Source organism: Psammomys obesus, unplaced genomic scaffold (genome assembly GCF_907164565.1).
Source record: "Psammomys obesus unplaced genomic scaffold, mPsaObe1.curated_primary_1811, whole genome shotgun sequence".
Taxonomy (NCBI): domain Eukaryota; kingdom Metazoa; phylum Chordata; class Mammalia; order Rodentia; family Muridae; genus Psammomys; species Psammomys obesus.
Window position 1 is genome coordinate 20,753,336 of NW_026585644.1, and position 16,660 is coordinate 20,769,995.

Sequence of the window (16,660 nt, forward strand, 5' to 3'; positions counted from 1 at the left end):
TAACTTCTCTCCTCGCATGGAATAAGCCACATAAGGAGGCATTCTGTAGGTCAGTCAGTCTTGCACCCCAGCCAGGACTTGATCTATTCACATCTGTCTGGCTCAATCCGGTGACTTCATCCTGCCTGGGCCTTCCTTAGCACTGACCCCTCTTCCAATCACGTACCAGGGGTGTGTCCTCAGAACATGGCTACTTCCTGTATTTCTACATCTCTGGAAACTCAGCAAACAGCATGTGGAGGATTTTTATAGGTGTAGCAGGGCTTTCTCCTCTTAGACATGTCCAGACTCTGTAACCACTTGGTGCAGTCATCACATTTCTTATATCCTTTGGATTTTACAGTGCCTGGTATCTAGAACTCAGTTTACACATGCTATGCAAACACACTGTCTTGAACTAGACCTCCAGCCCCATGGCTGTATTAGTTTTAAGGGATTGCCGGTCATCATTTTCCCCCACAGTTCTCACTTGAGAATAATCTGTAGCCTGTAAGGTCGATCTTCAGAGGCCCCTGGATCCTGGTCCCCTGGCAGAAAAAATGCAGGCTGTTTTTTATAGTAGGTGTGGTTTTCCTCACCATTTCTGATCACAAAAAAATAATATACATCACCCCTGGATTTCCTTTCACCTTCATAAAGGGCAGTTGGATTCAGGTTGATCTCCACCCTCATGCTTTATATCTACATTGACTGTCAGCATCTTCATTTCACTTGGAATAAATCTGGTCTATTTATCTATTCCCTCAGAGTTCTCGACCCTGATAAGGGCATCTCTCTTGGTCTCTGCATTCCCTTCTTCTCTTGCTTGTCTCTGTTCATGCCAGGCCACTCTAGTGCCTCTGAGGGTGAGCCGGAATCTGTAGAAATAATTTATTTACAGCATTTGGTTTACATCTGAAGCATGGGCATGATTTCCATGTGCAGTCTTGCATGTGCTTACAGATCTGAACACCAAGCTGTTGACAGTGGCTCCAACAGGGAAGACTCAGGGAGTGTGTGTGTGTGTGTGTGTGTGTGTGCGCGCGCGCGCGCGCGCTGAAGGAGGGATCCATATTTCCCTGTGCCCTTTCACATGCTTTGAATTTTTGTTTTTTTAAATAATGAAAGACTTACCAGGTGGTGGTGATGGCTCATACATGCCTTTAATTCCAGCACTTGGGAGGCAGAGGCAGGCAAATGTCTAAGTGAGTCCAGCCTGGTCTACAGAGTGAGTTCCAAAACAGCCAGGACCACACAGGGAAACTGTCTTGAAAAACCAATGATGATGATGATGATGATGATGATAGACTTGTGCATGACTTTGTAATTTTTTAAAAAGGAAATAGCACATATGTATTTGATAATGCATCTCCTGTGTTTCATGAACTTTTTTCTGTCACTTTTCTTATCAAAACTTTCCGATAAACGCTGAGAATGTAGCTCAGTTAGTTGAGTGCTTGCCCAGCATGTACAGGCTCCTGTTTATACCCCTAGTGCTGCAACAAACAAACCAACAAAACCTCAGTAAACCAGGCACAGAAACACAAGTAGTGCTGTGTTCTGTTGTAAGCAGAAGCTGAAGAAAGTCATCCAGAATGCAGAACAATGAATCCCAGAGGTTGGAAAAAGCGAGGGTGGGGAAGGTAGGCTAGAGAGAGGTGGACAGTGTGGCTCTGACACACAGAAGGAGAGATTCATGATGGCCTCAGGCACAGGGGATGGCTGTGATCAACATGCATAAAATGTCATTATAAAGCTCTAGAGTGGAGAAGTCTGAAAACAAATAACAAGGGGGGTGGGATGCTAGTTACCCCAATTTGGTGAGTGCATTCTGTTTGTATGTGTTGAAATACACGTGGGGAGATACCTCAGTGGTGTCTCAGTGGTTAGGAGCACATGCTGCTCTTCTGGGGGACTCAGTTTCAGCCCCTCGAGCTGCTCAGAGCTGCTCAGAGCTGCTCATAACTCCCATTCCAGGAGTCCCGATGCCCTTTTCTGGCATCCGTGGGCACTGCACTCACATAGTGTGCATTCACACAGTCAACACTCATGCACCCACATAAAAGAAAGGAAATAGCATAATGAACCCCATTAATGTGCACCATTAATGCTGACCACTTAAAAACTTCCTATGAAGGCCTTGATCTTCTGTTGTTATGCCCAGTTTGTGAGACCCTCAAAGACCATCAGGAATCAACTCATGTGCAAAACACACGAGGATCTTTATATTTTTATTATTAATTTATTTATTTTAAAGGGAGCTCTGGTAAAGTTTTATTAAAGGAAAACTTTACTGGTTTACTTTTCACCAGTCTGTTCCGGCATGCTTCTAATAATATCAGAATCCCCTGGATCAATGATAGCCAGTGTGCATACTCTGTAGCATTTTTGACATGCTGTGCCCAAGTCAATATTATTGCCACTGTAGTGATGAACACCAGTTTTAGCGAACATGGAATAGTATTCTGTTTCAGATTTCCTCAGACCTGGGCAGTTGTTGGCAAGAATAACCAATTTCACTTTGCCTTGTCTGATCTCATCTTCAGAGTCTGTTTGTATCCCAGAACATACTTTCCCCTTTTCATAACAAGTTGGAGCCTAGAGTTGATTGACTCCAAAGACTTTTTCGTCTTCTTTTCGGTCACCATCTTCTTGCCTTAGGCGGAACAATCCCCAACCAAGATCAGCCACCAAGATGGTCAGGGAATGAGAAAGGAAAGAGCTCCCACAATGCCGAGGATCTTTTTATTACAAGCTATAGCTTGGGCTCACACCCTCACCGCTGCAGCCATTGAGAGTAGAGAGCCGCATGCTCAGGTTAGGTGGTTGATTTAAAGATTCCAGTCCCTTCTAGCAGGGAAATTCCTGCCTGGCAAGCATCTATTAGTTGAAAAACAAAAGGGGATGTTGCATTTTTAATTGATTTGCTATAGGAAGGCCCCCAAACCATTAATGGTCTGGCTTTCCTTGATTGGCTGTCCTAGGGGAGAGGGGCGATCTGGGCCGGTTTCCTAGCAATTATATCTCTAGTGGGCAGGAAAAGAATGCAGTAAGGCTGGTTCCTCCCCAAAGGTTGCTAGACATGTCTTCACCTGTCTGGCCTTTGTTCAGGCTTGTGCTTTAAACTTTAAACCAATAACTTAAAAGACTAATTTTTAATCTTTGGTCTTTTTCTGACTCAGGAATCTTGTGGTCCTTTGTTAGCAGTAGTGTCCCTCTAGACTTCCCAGGTCTTGTCTTATTTCTGTTTCATTCTCTTCTTCCAGAAGGACTCCCAAATGAATCACTAAACCCTCACTCCATGTCCCTGCTGTGAGTTCCTCCATCCTGATCTTGCTTCCAGAATTTTCCTTTGGTTCCAGCTTCTTCCCTCCTTCATAGCTCTTTTCCACATGGTTTGGAGGCGCCATGTTTCTTTGAAAAGTATGGAAGTCGTGTCACCATCAACTCTGATCATAGTCACCTTCGGGAGTGCCCCAGCTCTGTGTGCCCCATTTCTTCTCCAGGTCTTCTATGTGGGGTCACGTTCTACATTCAGAAATTAAAGCATGACCAGCTCAGTTTTTCTAACTGGCAAAGCATACCCTTGGCTTTGCTCTTTCATTATTTTGGAGCCTTTGTCTCTTTCCTAGGAGGCAGAGATGTTGGATACACACTGCTCCCGGTCTTATTTCTAGACAGGATCCAGACCTGCTCTTTTGGATCAATGTTTCTGCCAGCTTCTTTCTGAACTAACACTGAAGTGGGAACTAATTGGGAGTCACAGACTAGGGACAGAAGTGAGATGTGAAAAGTTTCCATTTGCATTTCCTGCATCAAGAAACAGAGTAACTCCCAACTTCTTCTGAGTTTTGTTTTGTTTTGAAGACAAGGTCTCTCTATGTAGCTATAGTTGGCCATGAACTTAGAGTAACTCTCTTGTTTCCACCTCTGGGGGTTGAGATTATAGGCTTGTGCCATCATGCCAGATTATGTGATGATGGGGAATAACCCAAGGCTTCATCCATGCTGGGGAAACAGTCTATCAAGCGAGCTGCTCCACTTGTTCTGAACTGGAAGGCTTAGTTTGATATTTTGGTAAAAGAGCATGTGTCAAATATTAGTCAAACATTTGGGGGGCTGGAAAAATGGTTCAGCAGTTAAGAGCACAGTATGCTCTTCCAGAGGACTTGTGTTCAATTCCCAGCACCCACATGGCAGCTCATACCTGTCTATAACTCCACTTCCAGGGGACCTGACAAATGCACATAAAAATTTTAGTAGCTATATAGTTAGTGAGATTCTAAGTTTTTGTTTCCACCCCAAGTTTATTTCTCTTGTCTTGAGTTCTTCCCACTCTATAGACATTCTCATAGGAGAGGTGGTGCCGTAGACTCTTAGCCACATACCATTTTGCACACTCAAAGCCATACTCAAGTGTCTCTCCAACAGCCCCAACACAACCAACTGTTAAACAACCAGTTTCTTCATTTACAGAGAATTCCAAGATGTATAAGAATCCTTGCCAGGATATGCAGCTTGTTGAGACCCTTAGTTATTGTAAGTTATACATAGTCCCGGAGGCCTCAGATTCAAATATAACCAACTCAGAATATCCCTAAAACCCAGGCAAAATGCTCCAAACCAAACATAGAACTTATTGTACAACTCAACCTTGGGTCTCCAAAGGTCTGGGGCTCCAAGTATATGCTTGGTGGGTCTTCATGGCTAAGTGACATGACACAGAACTCTCTGGTTTTTTACTTTAGAGCTGCATTCTCTGTTCCCCATCATCTGGGCTCAGGAATGCCTTTCTGGTATTCCCCATCATCTGGTGGCTCCTAAAGAGAAAAACTACCCAAACACTTTCAGCATTGTAAGGGATACTACCAGGAAAGGTGAGAAATGCCAGAGGCTCAGCATTTATGACAGTAGGTAACTTGGAGTTCTTGTGGTACCATTTGGGGGGTAGAGAAAGCAATGACGGAAGCCAGGATCCTTGGAGTCACGCTTCTGCCCTTCGGTCAGTTACCCAGCTTCCAAGAATGTTTCTTAGCCACAAAGCAAACCCCAAGGAGTAGAGAATATGCCGAGCCTTTGCTGTGTGCCAGGTATTCACTAGGTGACTAACATCCGTTATGACATCTTGCTAATGCAACAACACTTGGAAGTAGATATTACCAGGGCCACCTTAACAAGCAAAGAGGCTAAGTGGCCTGGAGAAGATTAGACAGAAGCTAGAGGAGAAAAAAGTACACCCAGTCTCTCACCTTCAAGTGTAGTAGCACCCTTGTTAGCACTGCAGCTGCTTTCCATCTTAACTTACTTCTGCCTATGCCACGTCATGTCAGAAGGCACTGTTGGCTTCTCTAGCTCTTGTATTGGATAAACATTTTGGTCCTGTATTTTTCCACTGGAAGCCCACTTGTGGGGCTGCGTGTTAGACATAAGTCTATACCAAACCCACTAGATTTTGTACCTTCTGCTAAATGTCAGGTGACCCCAGCACTGAAGTTTATGAATCTTTTTCAATTCAGAAATTTGTACTGAAACCATTAGATCTGGCTTCAGCTTCTACAGACAGCTTTTATTTGAGCGATGACGTGAGCCAAAGCTGCCTCCAGCGTCAACTGGTCTCATTTCTTTTTCAATCTGCTTGCCTGGGCAGATGTCCCAGCTGAGAAATGATTAGCATCTTAATGGACAGAACAGCCAGAAAGGCCAGTGCAGATTTTTAAAAACCCTTAATGTCCAGAGAAGAAACAAGAATTCTGTGACTGCATTTGTCATTCGCCGAATATGCTGCCCCAGTTTCCCTGTTTCTTCATTAAACTCTGGTGAGTTCTTGTATTCTTGCCGGGAACCTAGGGACATGCTTGTGCTTGTGCCTGTTCAATAGAAGCTCCTCTCCAGGGATACACTCCTGCCCTCCGAGATTTGGATCTTCATGATCTTCAAAAGAGGTATTGTGCCCCCAAATGACATACTGGTCCTATCCCTCAGCACCTCAGGATTCTGGCCTCATTTGCTAATGGGCCATTACTGTGTAATTGGCTAAGATCACACTTGAATAGTGTTTCTCAACCTGTGGGCCATGACCCCTTTGTGCTCAAATGGCCTTTTCACAGGGGTCACCTAAGATCATCAGAAAACACAGATTCTTTGTGTTATAATTCATAATAGTAGCAAAATTATAGTTATGAAGTAGCAATGAAAATATTTTATGGTTCAGGGTCACCACAACATGAGGAGCTGTATTCAAGGGTTGCAGCATTAGGAAGGTTGAGAACCACTGCACTAGAGTGAAGATAGCCCTAAGTGACATGTCCTTTGAGGAGCCACAAGCATGCCAAGACCCTGGGACAAGGAGGTGCAGACTGGAGTGTTGGATCTGCCAGCACAGAAATCAAGGTTCAGCTGTCAGAAACTGAAGAAGCAAGGAAGCAGCCAAAGCATCTGACCCTGGAGGCTGAGCGGGGCTGGTCTTTTCTGTTGCTGTGGTAAAGTACCCATTTAAAGCAACTTAGAGAGGAAAGGATTTATTTGGCTTACCCTTCCAGTTCTCAACCCATCAATGAGTGAAGTTGGGGTGGGAACTAAAGGCAAAACCATGGAGGAACGCTGTTTATTGGCTTTCTCCCAAGCTTCTGTTGAGATACCTCTATTAAACAGCTCAGGACACCCTGCCTAGGGATGGTGCCACCACAGTGGGCTGAGCCCTGCTACATCAGTTAGCTATAAAAATATGTCCCACAGAAATGCCGATAGGCCAATCTGATCAAAGTCACTCTGGGTTGTTTTAAGTTGACAGCTAAAGTTAAAACAACAACAAAAAAGCCAGCTGAGGCCTGGCTTTCGGACCTGCAGCCTCCACATGATGAGACTCACTGGGGTGTAGGTGCTAGTTTTTAAACTATTTTATTTGTGCTTCCTACATTTTTTTCTCCCTACTCCACCCCAATCCCTTCCAATATCCCAAAACCAGGTAGGAGAGAAAGGGTTAGTGGGAGAGGGGACACAGTTCAGCTGCTTCCTGCTGATTAGGGTCACCGGGTTCCTTGGAGTCAGTCCAATCCTCGTTTCAGGAGACCTCCAACTTCTTGTCTCAGTGCAACAACAGCAACCAGGAGCAGCAGGGTTGCTGGTGAGGGAGCAGCCTTGTTCTTTCCGGGAGCCCGCACTCTCTGGGCTCTGGCATTTATTCTCCCTCCAGAGTCCTTAGATTTAAACTATCTGCAGCTGGCAAAAGGCTCCTCTCAGAGCCCACATGAGGCAAATAGTCTGCTGCTGTGAACCATCTGAATCAGTCCCATATCCCACACCTGGCATGTTTATAGTCACAACATTGGGTTTTTTTGTTTATTTGTTTTGTTTTGTTTTGTTTTGTTTTAAGCCATGTTGTTTGTGTTACATGGTCTTGGCAGTCACACACAGCCAGGCCAGGTAAGCAATGCTGCTTCATTTTTTTTTTTTTTCCTGAGCCAGGGTCTTCTGACTAGTCAGGCTAGCAGGACCTGCTCTTCCAGAGCCACCTCATAGGCTATTTGAGCCTTCACACTGTGAGCCACTCCACCTCACAGTACTCAGTGACCTCTTGTTGGGGCACAAGAGTGCTAAGGAGCCCAGCCTTGGCCTGGGGCCTAGGAAAACATCTACCAGAGCCATCGTCTGTTAAAGGCCACAGGAGCTAGAGAGAGCTTGCTCTGGTTGAGGAGCATGTGGGGGGATGTTATGGGGAGTGTTGGGGATCTTTTCCATCTGTGGACAAACCCAACTCACAGCCTCCCCCTCAGCTGTGGCCAGGGTCCCAGGCCAGTACTGTGCTGGCTTCTACCATTTGGGAAACAGCTCTTCTAGCTCCCCTCCTCATGTGGGAAGAGGCTGATGAGGGAGTAGCCTCAGAAGAATAGGCACTGGGAAGTATGGTCAGTGCCTCTGGCTGCCTCTCAAGGACTCTGGGACTGGAAAAACAGTAGCCTCCAAGCTATGCACAAACCTCATCACAGTGAGCCAGGCTGTGGGTCAGGGCAGCCTGCCTTCTGCTCTGTATGCTTCCCATTGTCCGTTGCCTGTGCCATTTGTTCCTTTCAGGCAGTTACTAGCCTGTGTGTGTGTATGTGTGTGTGTGTGTGTGAGAGAGAGAGAGAGAGAGAGAGAGAGAGAGAGAGAGAGAGAGGGAGAGAGAGAGAGAGAGAGAGAGATGTATGGGCATGTAATACGTATCTGTGATGTATGATGTTCATGTAATGCCTATTGATTGTTGTGGGTGTGGTACATGTATGTAATGTGTGATAAGGTATGGATTGTAGAGTGTGGGGGCATATATATGTGACATGAGTGTGCAGTGTTGAGTGGTACCTGTGTGATATGTGCACGTGATGCTTGCATGAGGTGTATAGTGAGTATAATGCGCAAGACGTGTGATGCAGTATGTATGAGACATGTGATGTGTGTGGATATCTGTTATCTATGTGGTGCATGTGTATATACATTTGTGTGTGCTATGAGCATGCATAGCACCAGTCTCTGATGGATAGAAGGTAAGTGGGTGCTGTCAGGCTATCAGATGGGACCCCTAACTCTTCCTGCCCCCCATATCCTAGAGCCCCACTTGCCTCCCGTAAAGCATATTCCACATTCAGGAAGAATCCGCATTTCTCTCTGAGCTTGACAGCAGGGCCTTCCTGTGAGGTGGAGGCCTGGTGCTGGGTGGCAGTCCAGGGCCTTAAGCCTGGCTAATACACACAGGGCCTGGCTTCTCCTTTTGTCCAAGGTGATGCTGCTCAAGTGCAGCTGGGCCTGTGTGCTCTGCGGCCAGCACAGCATATGGCTGTTTCCCTCAGCCACACAGCCTTGTCCTGCCAGCTATCCTGGCTGCCACAGGTAAACCACATAGGTGGAGGCTGGCAGGAAGCTGGGGATGCCCTAGCTTTCCAAAGCCTGTAACAGCTGTCCCCAGCTAGAAGGGACTAGAGAGCTTCCCTGCTGCCCATGCAATGCCACCATTCAGCCAGTACCTCTGGGCTACTTGTTTGTTATTTGTGGAAGCATATAGGACATTTGTACTCTATGAGCACAGAGCAACAGAGGACTGGAGCAGATGTTCAGAGAATGGACTCCAGCATTGGTGAGCTCAAGACCAGTGAGACTGTGTCTCAAAAACAAGGTGGGTGGTTGACCTCTGACCTTCACATACACAAGCATTTGGAGGCATCCATGTATCTGCATACTCATGAGACCACACACACACACACACACAGAGAGAGAGAGAGAGAAAGAGAGAGAGAGAGAGAGAGAACAAGAAACAGAACCAGCTAAAATTTATTGAGTACTGGCTATGTACCAGGCCTGGCACTGGGCACCTTCATCTCTAGGCAGTGGGTCCTACTCTTTAGTTCCGTTGCACAGGTGGGAAGCTGAGGGCAGGAGGTGTTATGCGGCTTGCTTGCAGTATGCACTCATCAGTGGCTGAGCTGGGTCAGGAGGTCCACCTGGACTGTTAGTGACGGTGTGGCTTGTCTGGATGGGCATGTCCCAAGCAGCCATTGTCTGTTCTCTTCATACTTGTATTTCGCCAAGGCTGAGGTTTCTTGGTGATCCCCAAAGCCGGAAATTATATGTGCTAGGGGGTGACTCTGGGGCTTCTTGGGGTAAGGGCACCATGGAATGCTGTTCACCACACAGGGAGCTGAGGGATTCCAGGAAGAGCTTTCTGAAGGAGGAGGACACGGCGTTGTAGAGGACTGGGGTCACTGCCGAGCTGACATAGAAGAGCGTGTTTGTCACCATGTAGAAGTAGTGATAGAAATCGTAGAGCGTGCTGGAAGAGAAACCAGGGGTCTGGTTAGAGGCTGCCACCTCCTCACAGTGTCTGCAAATCCCCTCTTCAGTGCTGGGTGAGCAAGGAAGGTCTTCCTGTTGGCAGGACACAAGGGAACTAGTACAGGTTTCTACGGCTGTCCTTCCCGGATGCCTTCCAGCCGCCATAACTTCCCTGGGTACGATTACTGATCACCTACCTACACAGCAAATGACCACCCTGGTGGCAGAGGCTATCTGCCCAGGTCAGCGAGATGCTGGGAGCCTGTGTGGTGTGGTGTGGTCAAGGGGGTATGGTTTCATTAAGAATGAAGGGTTTTTGTTGTTGTTTTGTTTTCGTTTTCTAGTCATCATGCTCCACGTGGCAGAGATTGCCTGCAGTGGTAAGGACTTGACATCCGCTCCTGTTTGCACATGTGTGTGAGGGGAGCTGGTTGCTCCTGGGGAAGAGACATCTGCGGACACAGCTAGGTCACTATGGGATCTCTACCCTGTTGAGTGTTTGGCTTCCATTTATGATCACAGGCATAGTGATTTCCAAGAGTCTCATGTGGCTCAGGCTAGCCTTCCACTTTTTACGTAGCCAAGGATAACCTTGAACTTCTGGTCCTCCTGCATGCACTTCACAAATGCTGGGAGTACATGCACCACCATACCCAATTTATGTGATGCTGGGGATCAAACATGGAACTTCACGAATAGTAGGCAAACACTCTACAGATTGAGCTATATTCCTAGCCCATACGTTTTCTCTTCTCTAACTGTAATCAGAAAGGGGTCACATCTTGGTCTCCATGTGGTCTTTATTAGTTCATGGAACTAAGTTAACTCTTTAATGGCTGTCCCCAAACTCTCTGGGCTGCAGGCTTTGGTCTGTTATGGTATCAAGATGCTCATAGCCCTGACTGCTCCCTACAAGCCTGTCATACCCATGGTCTTACCAGGTCACAGCGGTTTTCAGAGATTGCCCTGATCCGGCCAGACCTGTTACCCCAATTCTTGGAAAACTAAGGCAGGAAGGAGGACTGCCATTCTTGGCTACAAAGACAACACTAGGCCCACTGAGACAATACAGCAAGACTTGATCACAAAACAAACAAACAGGAAAACCCACAATGCCTTGTTCCCCATTTCCAGCTGGAAGGTTTTGAGAGTATAGCCTGAGCAGGACCAGACAGACTACAGGCCAATGATCCAGAACACTTTGGAGCAGTTGAGGCTCCATTGTCTGGCTCTAGCCCAGCCCAGTAGTCAGCACACTTACTCAGTCCATCCATCATCAGGGATGTAGCAGTACATGAGCCTGCGGGCATGGTACGGCAGCCAGCAGATGACATACACAGCCACGATGGCTCCTGCAGGACAGTGAGAGAGAGAGAGAGAGAAAGAGAAAGAGGGCATAGCAGACAGAAAGCAAACACGTTCTCAGTTACAGCATTGTTCAGGGAAGAATGTGCTCAAGGTGACAACAGCAACTCCTGTGGCCTCTTCCTCGAGCCAAAAGATGGGAAGAGAACTTTAAGGTTACTGAATATGAACCTGCGCTGTCCTTGGCACAACATGCTTCCAGAATCAACTGTTGGCTACTGAAATGCACTCTCAGCTTAGGGCTGCATATTCCCACCTGGCTGACTGCATGTACAGCATAATATAAGTGCCTCTTGTGCTCTGCAAAGCCTTTCCCTGAGCTCTTCCTTTTCCTTCTGGATGCATGGGGCACCCTCATCAGGCCACAAGCCAGAATCTTCTTAGTGTTCTATCCTTCCACATCTTGCCTTTTAATGGGCTCTTCCTCAGCAACTGTCCACTCTATTTCTTCCCTTTATCCATTGCTGCCTCCCTATGAAGCTCTCATCGCCTTGTCACTGGACTCTTGACAGCCTTCCCTCTCCTCGCAGGAGCAAACACTCACATTTAACCCAGGGTCTTATATGTAGCAGCAGCCCTGCAGCAGTAGCACTACCTAGTATCCTGGAAGAAATGAACATTCGTCATCCCACCCAGGACCTCGTGGGTTGGAATCTCATGGCTGGGCCCTGCGTTCTGGCTTTTAGTTCTGGATCATTGCCATACATCTTGAAGTTTGAGAGCACTATTTGGCCTGTATGCTAAAGAGCTACGAAGGCAACAGATCTTCTAGACACTGGCTCTTGGAACTTCTGCCCAGCGACCACAGAGCAAAGCCTGGCACACCTTCCTGTGCTGATTTCATGCCACATGTCACACCACGGTGCACTTAGCTCTTACATCTGTTCCCACAAGATCGTGATGTTGCAGACCCGTCTCATCGGATCCCCCCAGACTTCAGCTAATGCCCGGGTTTCAACTAGGGCATGATGGGTGCTTGGAGAGACCTGTTTCCCTGTCCTTTTAAAAGTGTCTCTTACAAGGCCAGATTGTTCCAGAGCCTTACAAAAGCAAGTAAACAGATCAGTGCTGTGAGCCGGAGAGGGGAGTGCTAGAGGAATGAGATCTGGGGACCCAGCCAGTCTGAAAGTCCACAACTGCTAGACTGCAGCCCTGCACTGTAGCTACTCTTGGCCTTCCCATGCCGTCCAGCTTTCTGAAACAGAGCCAAGGCTCTGCCTGTCTGAGTATGCTACTCCCTGGGCAGATCTGTACTTTTGTGCATAGAATTCCAATTCTTTCTTATAACTCTCCCATTGTGCTTTTGAGGGAAAGCCATGGAAGAATGTACAGCTCCCCCGAGGTTCAGGAAAAAGACCTAGCTTGCCAAGGTCATGTAGCCAGGGACTGATGGAAGCATCCCCGGTACCTGGGCTCCTCTCCCTCTTGGTATTGTGGTAGAGGACTTAACTGAGAACCTGGGCGCTGTGCTGGAGGCTGCGGATCTGGCTGGCATCCTTGTGTCTCACCAGGCTGGCTTGGACCCCCAGGGACAGGGTCTTTCTCCATGCGACGAAGCCCAAGAGGCCTTCCTCACTCAGGAGCTCCAGGCGGCTGGGGATGGAGCTGACTTGGGCAGAAGCTGATGGTACCTGGGAGTAGAGGGCCATCAGATGGTTGACAGTGACCGCATTCAGGAGAGCAGTGAGTGCCAAGGGGAGCACAAAGGACACCAGCACGTTCACCTGTGGAGGTAATTCCAAGTGTTATGGAGGCCAGTACCAAAGGCCTTTGGCTCTGGCCATCAGGTTTGCTGTGTACTCAGAATCTGCATCAGCAGAAACAGGGACCAGAGGCTTGGAAGGGAAAGCTAAGGGAAGCCTCAGAACTGTGATGCTATGGTGCAAGCCCAAGGTCATAGAGAAACTATACTTCACTATGGACAGGAGTCAGAAGCTTTCCAAGGAGAGACGTCACTGGCTGCTCAACCTCCTCTGCCCACTTTTTTCCAGCTCTGGACACAGGACCCTGAGGGCCCCAGCCCCTTTCAGCCTTTTGCAGTCTTTATATTCAAACAGTGTCTTCAAATGGCTCCCATTGGCTGGTTACCTTCATTTTAAAACCACAGTCTGTGGGCTAGAGAGGTGGCTCAGTGATTAAGAGCACACTGCTTCTGCAGAACACTAGGGTTCGGATCCCAACACCCATGCTGGGTAGCTCCCAGCAGCCTGTAATTCCTGTTCTGGGAGAGCTGATGCCCCTTTTCAGCCTCTGCAGTCACCTGCTCTCATGTGGACATACCCAGACACCCAGCCATATATGTATAATTAAAAAGAAAATGAGTCATTAAAAAAAAATCATCTGTTATCACAGAGGTTAGGAAACCAGGAGGCTGCAGCGCTAGCTCTGGAGATGTCTCTCAGCCTACCCAAGCAAGAGCAGACACAGCATCCGGAGCCATGTGGCAAAAGGGGCCCCATGCCAGAGCTGGGGCACCACAGGGCCCAAGTGAAGAGGGGGCACCCTGGACGTACCCAGGGCAAACACAGCAGAGGGGGTGGCTTGTGGGTAATTTCCCCACCCATTCACTCAGAGGCTCCCACAGGCAGGTTCTGCGGGTTATACATGTTATTCAAATGCTGATGGAGGGACTTTGTGAGGAGGCAGAGAGGGGGGAGGGGAAAAGGCTGCAGGAGGCCATGGATAATGTCCTTAGGTAGCTCAGGTTAGCTGCTTTAGAGGGAAGGAAAACTGGAGGGCAACTCTCTAGGGCATAAGTGGGGAAGGAAAGGGGGGGGGAACATGAACTGAGGAACTGCTGTGCTGTATCCCCGGTACTCTCATGGGGTCACATTATTCTCATGATACCAGTGACATGCTTATTTATTTATTTGTTTATTTATTTAGACAAACCGGGCATGTGAACAAAACCCTCCACCAGACACCCCTTTCTGAGTTGGCAAATCATCGGGGACAAAGAACAGAAAAAGGGCCTCCTGGGAGCCAGCAAACCTGTAATTCTGACTCGGGGTTCCATTCCTCCTCACCAACCTTGTCCTGAATCCTCCTCTAAATTAAACCTTCTTCCTGTGTTTCTGATGGGTAAACATGGGCACAGGTGGCTCTTCCCAGGTGGTTTCTCCCAGTTCCTCTCCGGTGAAAAGCAGAGTGCTAAGCAGAGTACCTCTTTCTGGGTAGGTCCTAGACCCCTTCCTCCCTTCCCACCAGGCCCAGCTGACACACACAGGAGGGCGCAGAGGAGGAGCTCTATGCCAGGGGCTGCAACCTTGTACTGTGGCAGGAGAAACGGGTGGGGGGAGAGAGGTATCACGAGTAATATGAGAGGAACCAATGGCAGAGAAAGGCTGGTGACCATCATCAGTGGCCACATGTAAGGGACAGAGCATGGAATAGGAAAAGCTCATGAATTACAAATGTGGAAGGAGGCAGGTGCTATGTAAACGCTTATGAGGGGGCTTCATGAGGAGGCAGAGGGAGGGAAGGGGAAGAGGCCCATTAAAGGTCACTGCTACTCTACCCTCATGGCTCAGAGCCCTTGAACTGCGAACAGTTTCCTCCTCGTCTGCTCTCTGTCCACTTCAATTGGAAGTGCGCCCCCCCCCCCCGATAAATCGTTCTGTTTCCACCACCATAAAGTGTGCCCCTGGTCTAATTCTTTGCTCTGGGACACAGGGACTTGGAACTCTCAGCAGTACCCTCCAGACTCCAGTCCATACCTGAGCAGGAATTCAGTGCAGAAGGGTGCGGTGGTCCAGACATCTAGGCAGCCCCCTAATCCCACACATGTCCTGATGCACCGGTGTGCCTTTCTGAACCTTCGTGTGCTTATCCTCCCACACCCTCTAGGTGCTCATGGGTAGTGAAGGGATGCTGGTGGCACCCTGCTTTGGTCCTTTGCATTTCTGGAAAGGACCCTGGAGGGGCTGCTTTAGTTTCTCTCACTATATCAGTGTGTGTGTGTGTGTGTGTGTGTGTGTGTGTGTGCTCGCGCGCGCGCGCGCGCACGTGTGTGTGACACCTAGGACCACTGTCCATTTGAACAGTGACAGGGTAAACCCAAGGGGCCCTGGGTTACAGAACCGCTGGAAACCTGAGACTTGGAAAGGTGAGACTTGCTTTCAAAAAAACGCATTACCAAGTGCTGGGAGAGTGGCTCACGTGGAGGTGTGGGCGTGGAGGCGGGGCAGAGGAGGAGAGGCCTTGGGAGCGAGAGGGAAGGCTTTCAGACAGAGGCAGAAATACAGATCGTTTCCAGGGTTAAGAAGAATTGGAGAGGGACCACACAAAGAAAGACTTGACCTAAATGCCAGAGAGGGGCCAGGCAGAGCTAGGGAGGAAAAAGCAGGTAAGAGTAAGTGGGCGAGGAGGGTCCAGGAAGTGAAGACAGAACTCTATCAGCCCCCAGTTGAGGCGCAGAGAAACGCTCCCCTCGACTTCCCGGAGGCCCATTCAAGAGCCACATGGTTGGGGTGGCCTAAGGACAGTCTAATGGGACATGAAATCTTCGTTTTCACAGGCTCCCCTTATGGTTCCTTTTTTTAAAAAAGGGGGTGCGTGAGGAAGCGGGTGTCAGAGGACAACTTTAGGGAGTAGGTTTCCCTTCCACTGTGGGTTTCCCTCCTTACCTGGATGAAGACCTGGAGCGTGGCGCGGCTCACCAGCACCGTGCACACACGCGAGGCGGGCTCGGGCTCTCCGTCTGCGCTCTCCACTTCGTGCTTCTGTCCCATGATCACCGCCATGGGCAGGGCCAGGCCCAGAGAGGCAACCCAGACCAGCGACAGCAGGCGGCGGGTGCGGCGCGGAGTGAGCAGGCGGCGGGCCCGCAGCGGCTGGCACACAGCCAGGCAGCGCTCTGCGCTCAGGCTGGCCACGCTCAGCACAGTGGCGTAGGCGCACAGCTCGCGCACGAAGTAGTAGCCGCGACAGCCCAGATCGCCGAAGACCCAGGGGTAGTGCGCCCACACGAAGTTGTAGAGCTCCACGGGCACGCTGATCAGGAGCAGCAGCAGCGCCGACAGCGCCAGGCTGAGCACGTGGTAGCGCAGGCGCCCGGGGCGCCCGGCCCGCGCCTTCAGCACCACGTGCACGGACAGCGCATTGCCCGCCGTGCCCAGCGCGAAGATGAGCGAGTAGAGCGCGGTGAACAGCACCTTGGCCCAGAGGCGCGTGTCCACGCCCAGCCGCGCTTCCAGGCTCAGCCCTGCGCTGGGGCTGGGCCTCGGGGGCCACGGGCTGCTGGTCTCCATCACTGTCTCGTGGTGGCCTCCGCTCCCTCCCTCTCACTGCCCAGACCCTGGGCTAGCTGCCCGGTGAGCCGGCACCACCTCCTTTCTGGGAACCTCCAAAGCTGGGAGGACACGCCCCTGGAGGGAGGTCCAGAGCAGGATCTCTCTTCCATTTGGCTCAATCCAGAAATGCACAAGTTGGTGGATAAGGGGGATCCTTTTGGGGTTCAATAGTAAGCTGTGTGACAATTTTTTTTTCCAGTTTATTTACTTCCATGGGCAAGTTT

The 16,660-nt window shown here is 49.2% G+C and overlaps 1 protein-coding gene and 1 pseudogene across 4 annotated transcripts; both read right to left on the minus strand.

Annotated features, from left to right (window-relative positions):
• Positions 1–2,251: 2,251 nt before the first annotated feature.
• On the minus strand, positions 2,252–2,627 carry LOC129688861 (60S ribosomal protein L30-like; annotated as a pseudogene).
• A 6,606-nt stretch (positions 2,628–9,233) lies between these two features.
• On the minus strand, positions 9,234–16,447 carry Ntsr2 (neurotensin receptor 2). 4 transcript variants are annotated; one of them, XM_055622445.1, is made up of 4 exons: positions 15,771–16,447; positions 12,596–12,869; positions 11,042–11,132; positions 9,234–9,778 (listed from the first exon to the last, which is right to left on the minus strand). In XM_055622445.1, the coding sequence occupies exons 1-4, from the start codon at positions 16,392–16,394 to the stop codon at positions 9,517–9,519; spliced, it is 1,251 nt and encodes a 416-aa protein (XP_055478420.1). In that variant the 5' UTR covers positions 16,395–16,447; the 3' UTR covers positions 9,234–9,516. The 4 variants fall into 4 exon arrangements, with proteins under 4 accessions (XP_055478420.1, XP_055478438.1, XP_055478432.1 ...); XM_055622463.1 differs by having other exon boundaries at positions 9,664–9,778; positions 12,777–12,869; XM_055622457.1 differs by having other exon boundaries at positions 9,664–9,778; positions 12,654–12,869.
• Positions 16,448–16,660: the final 213 nt, after the last annotated feature.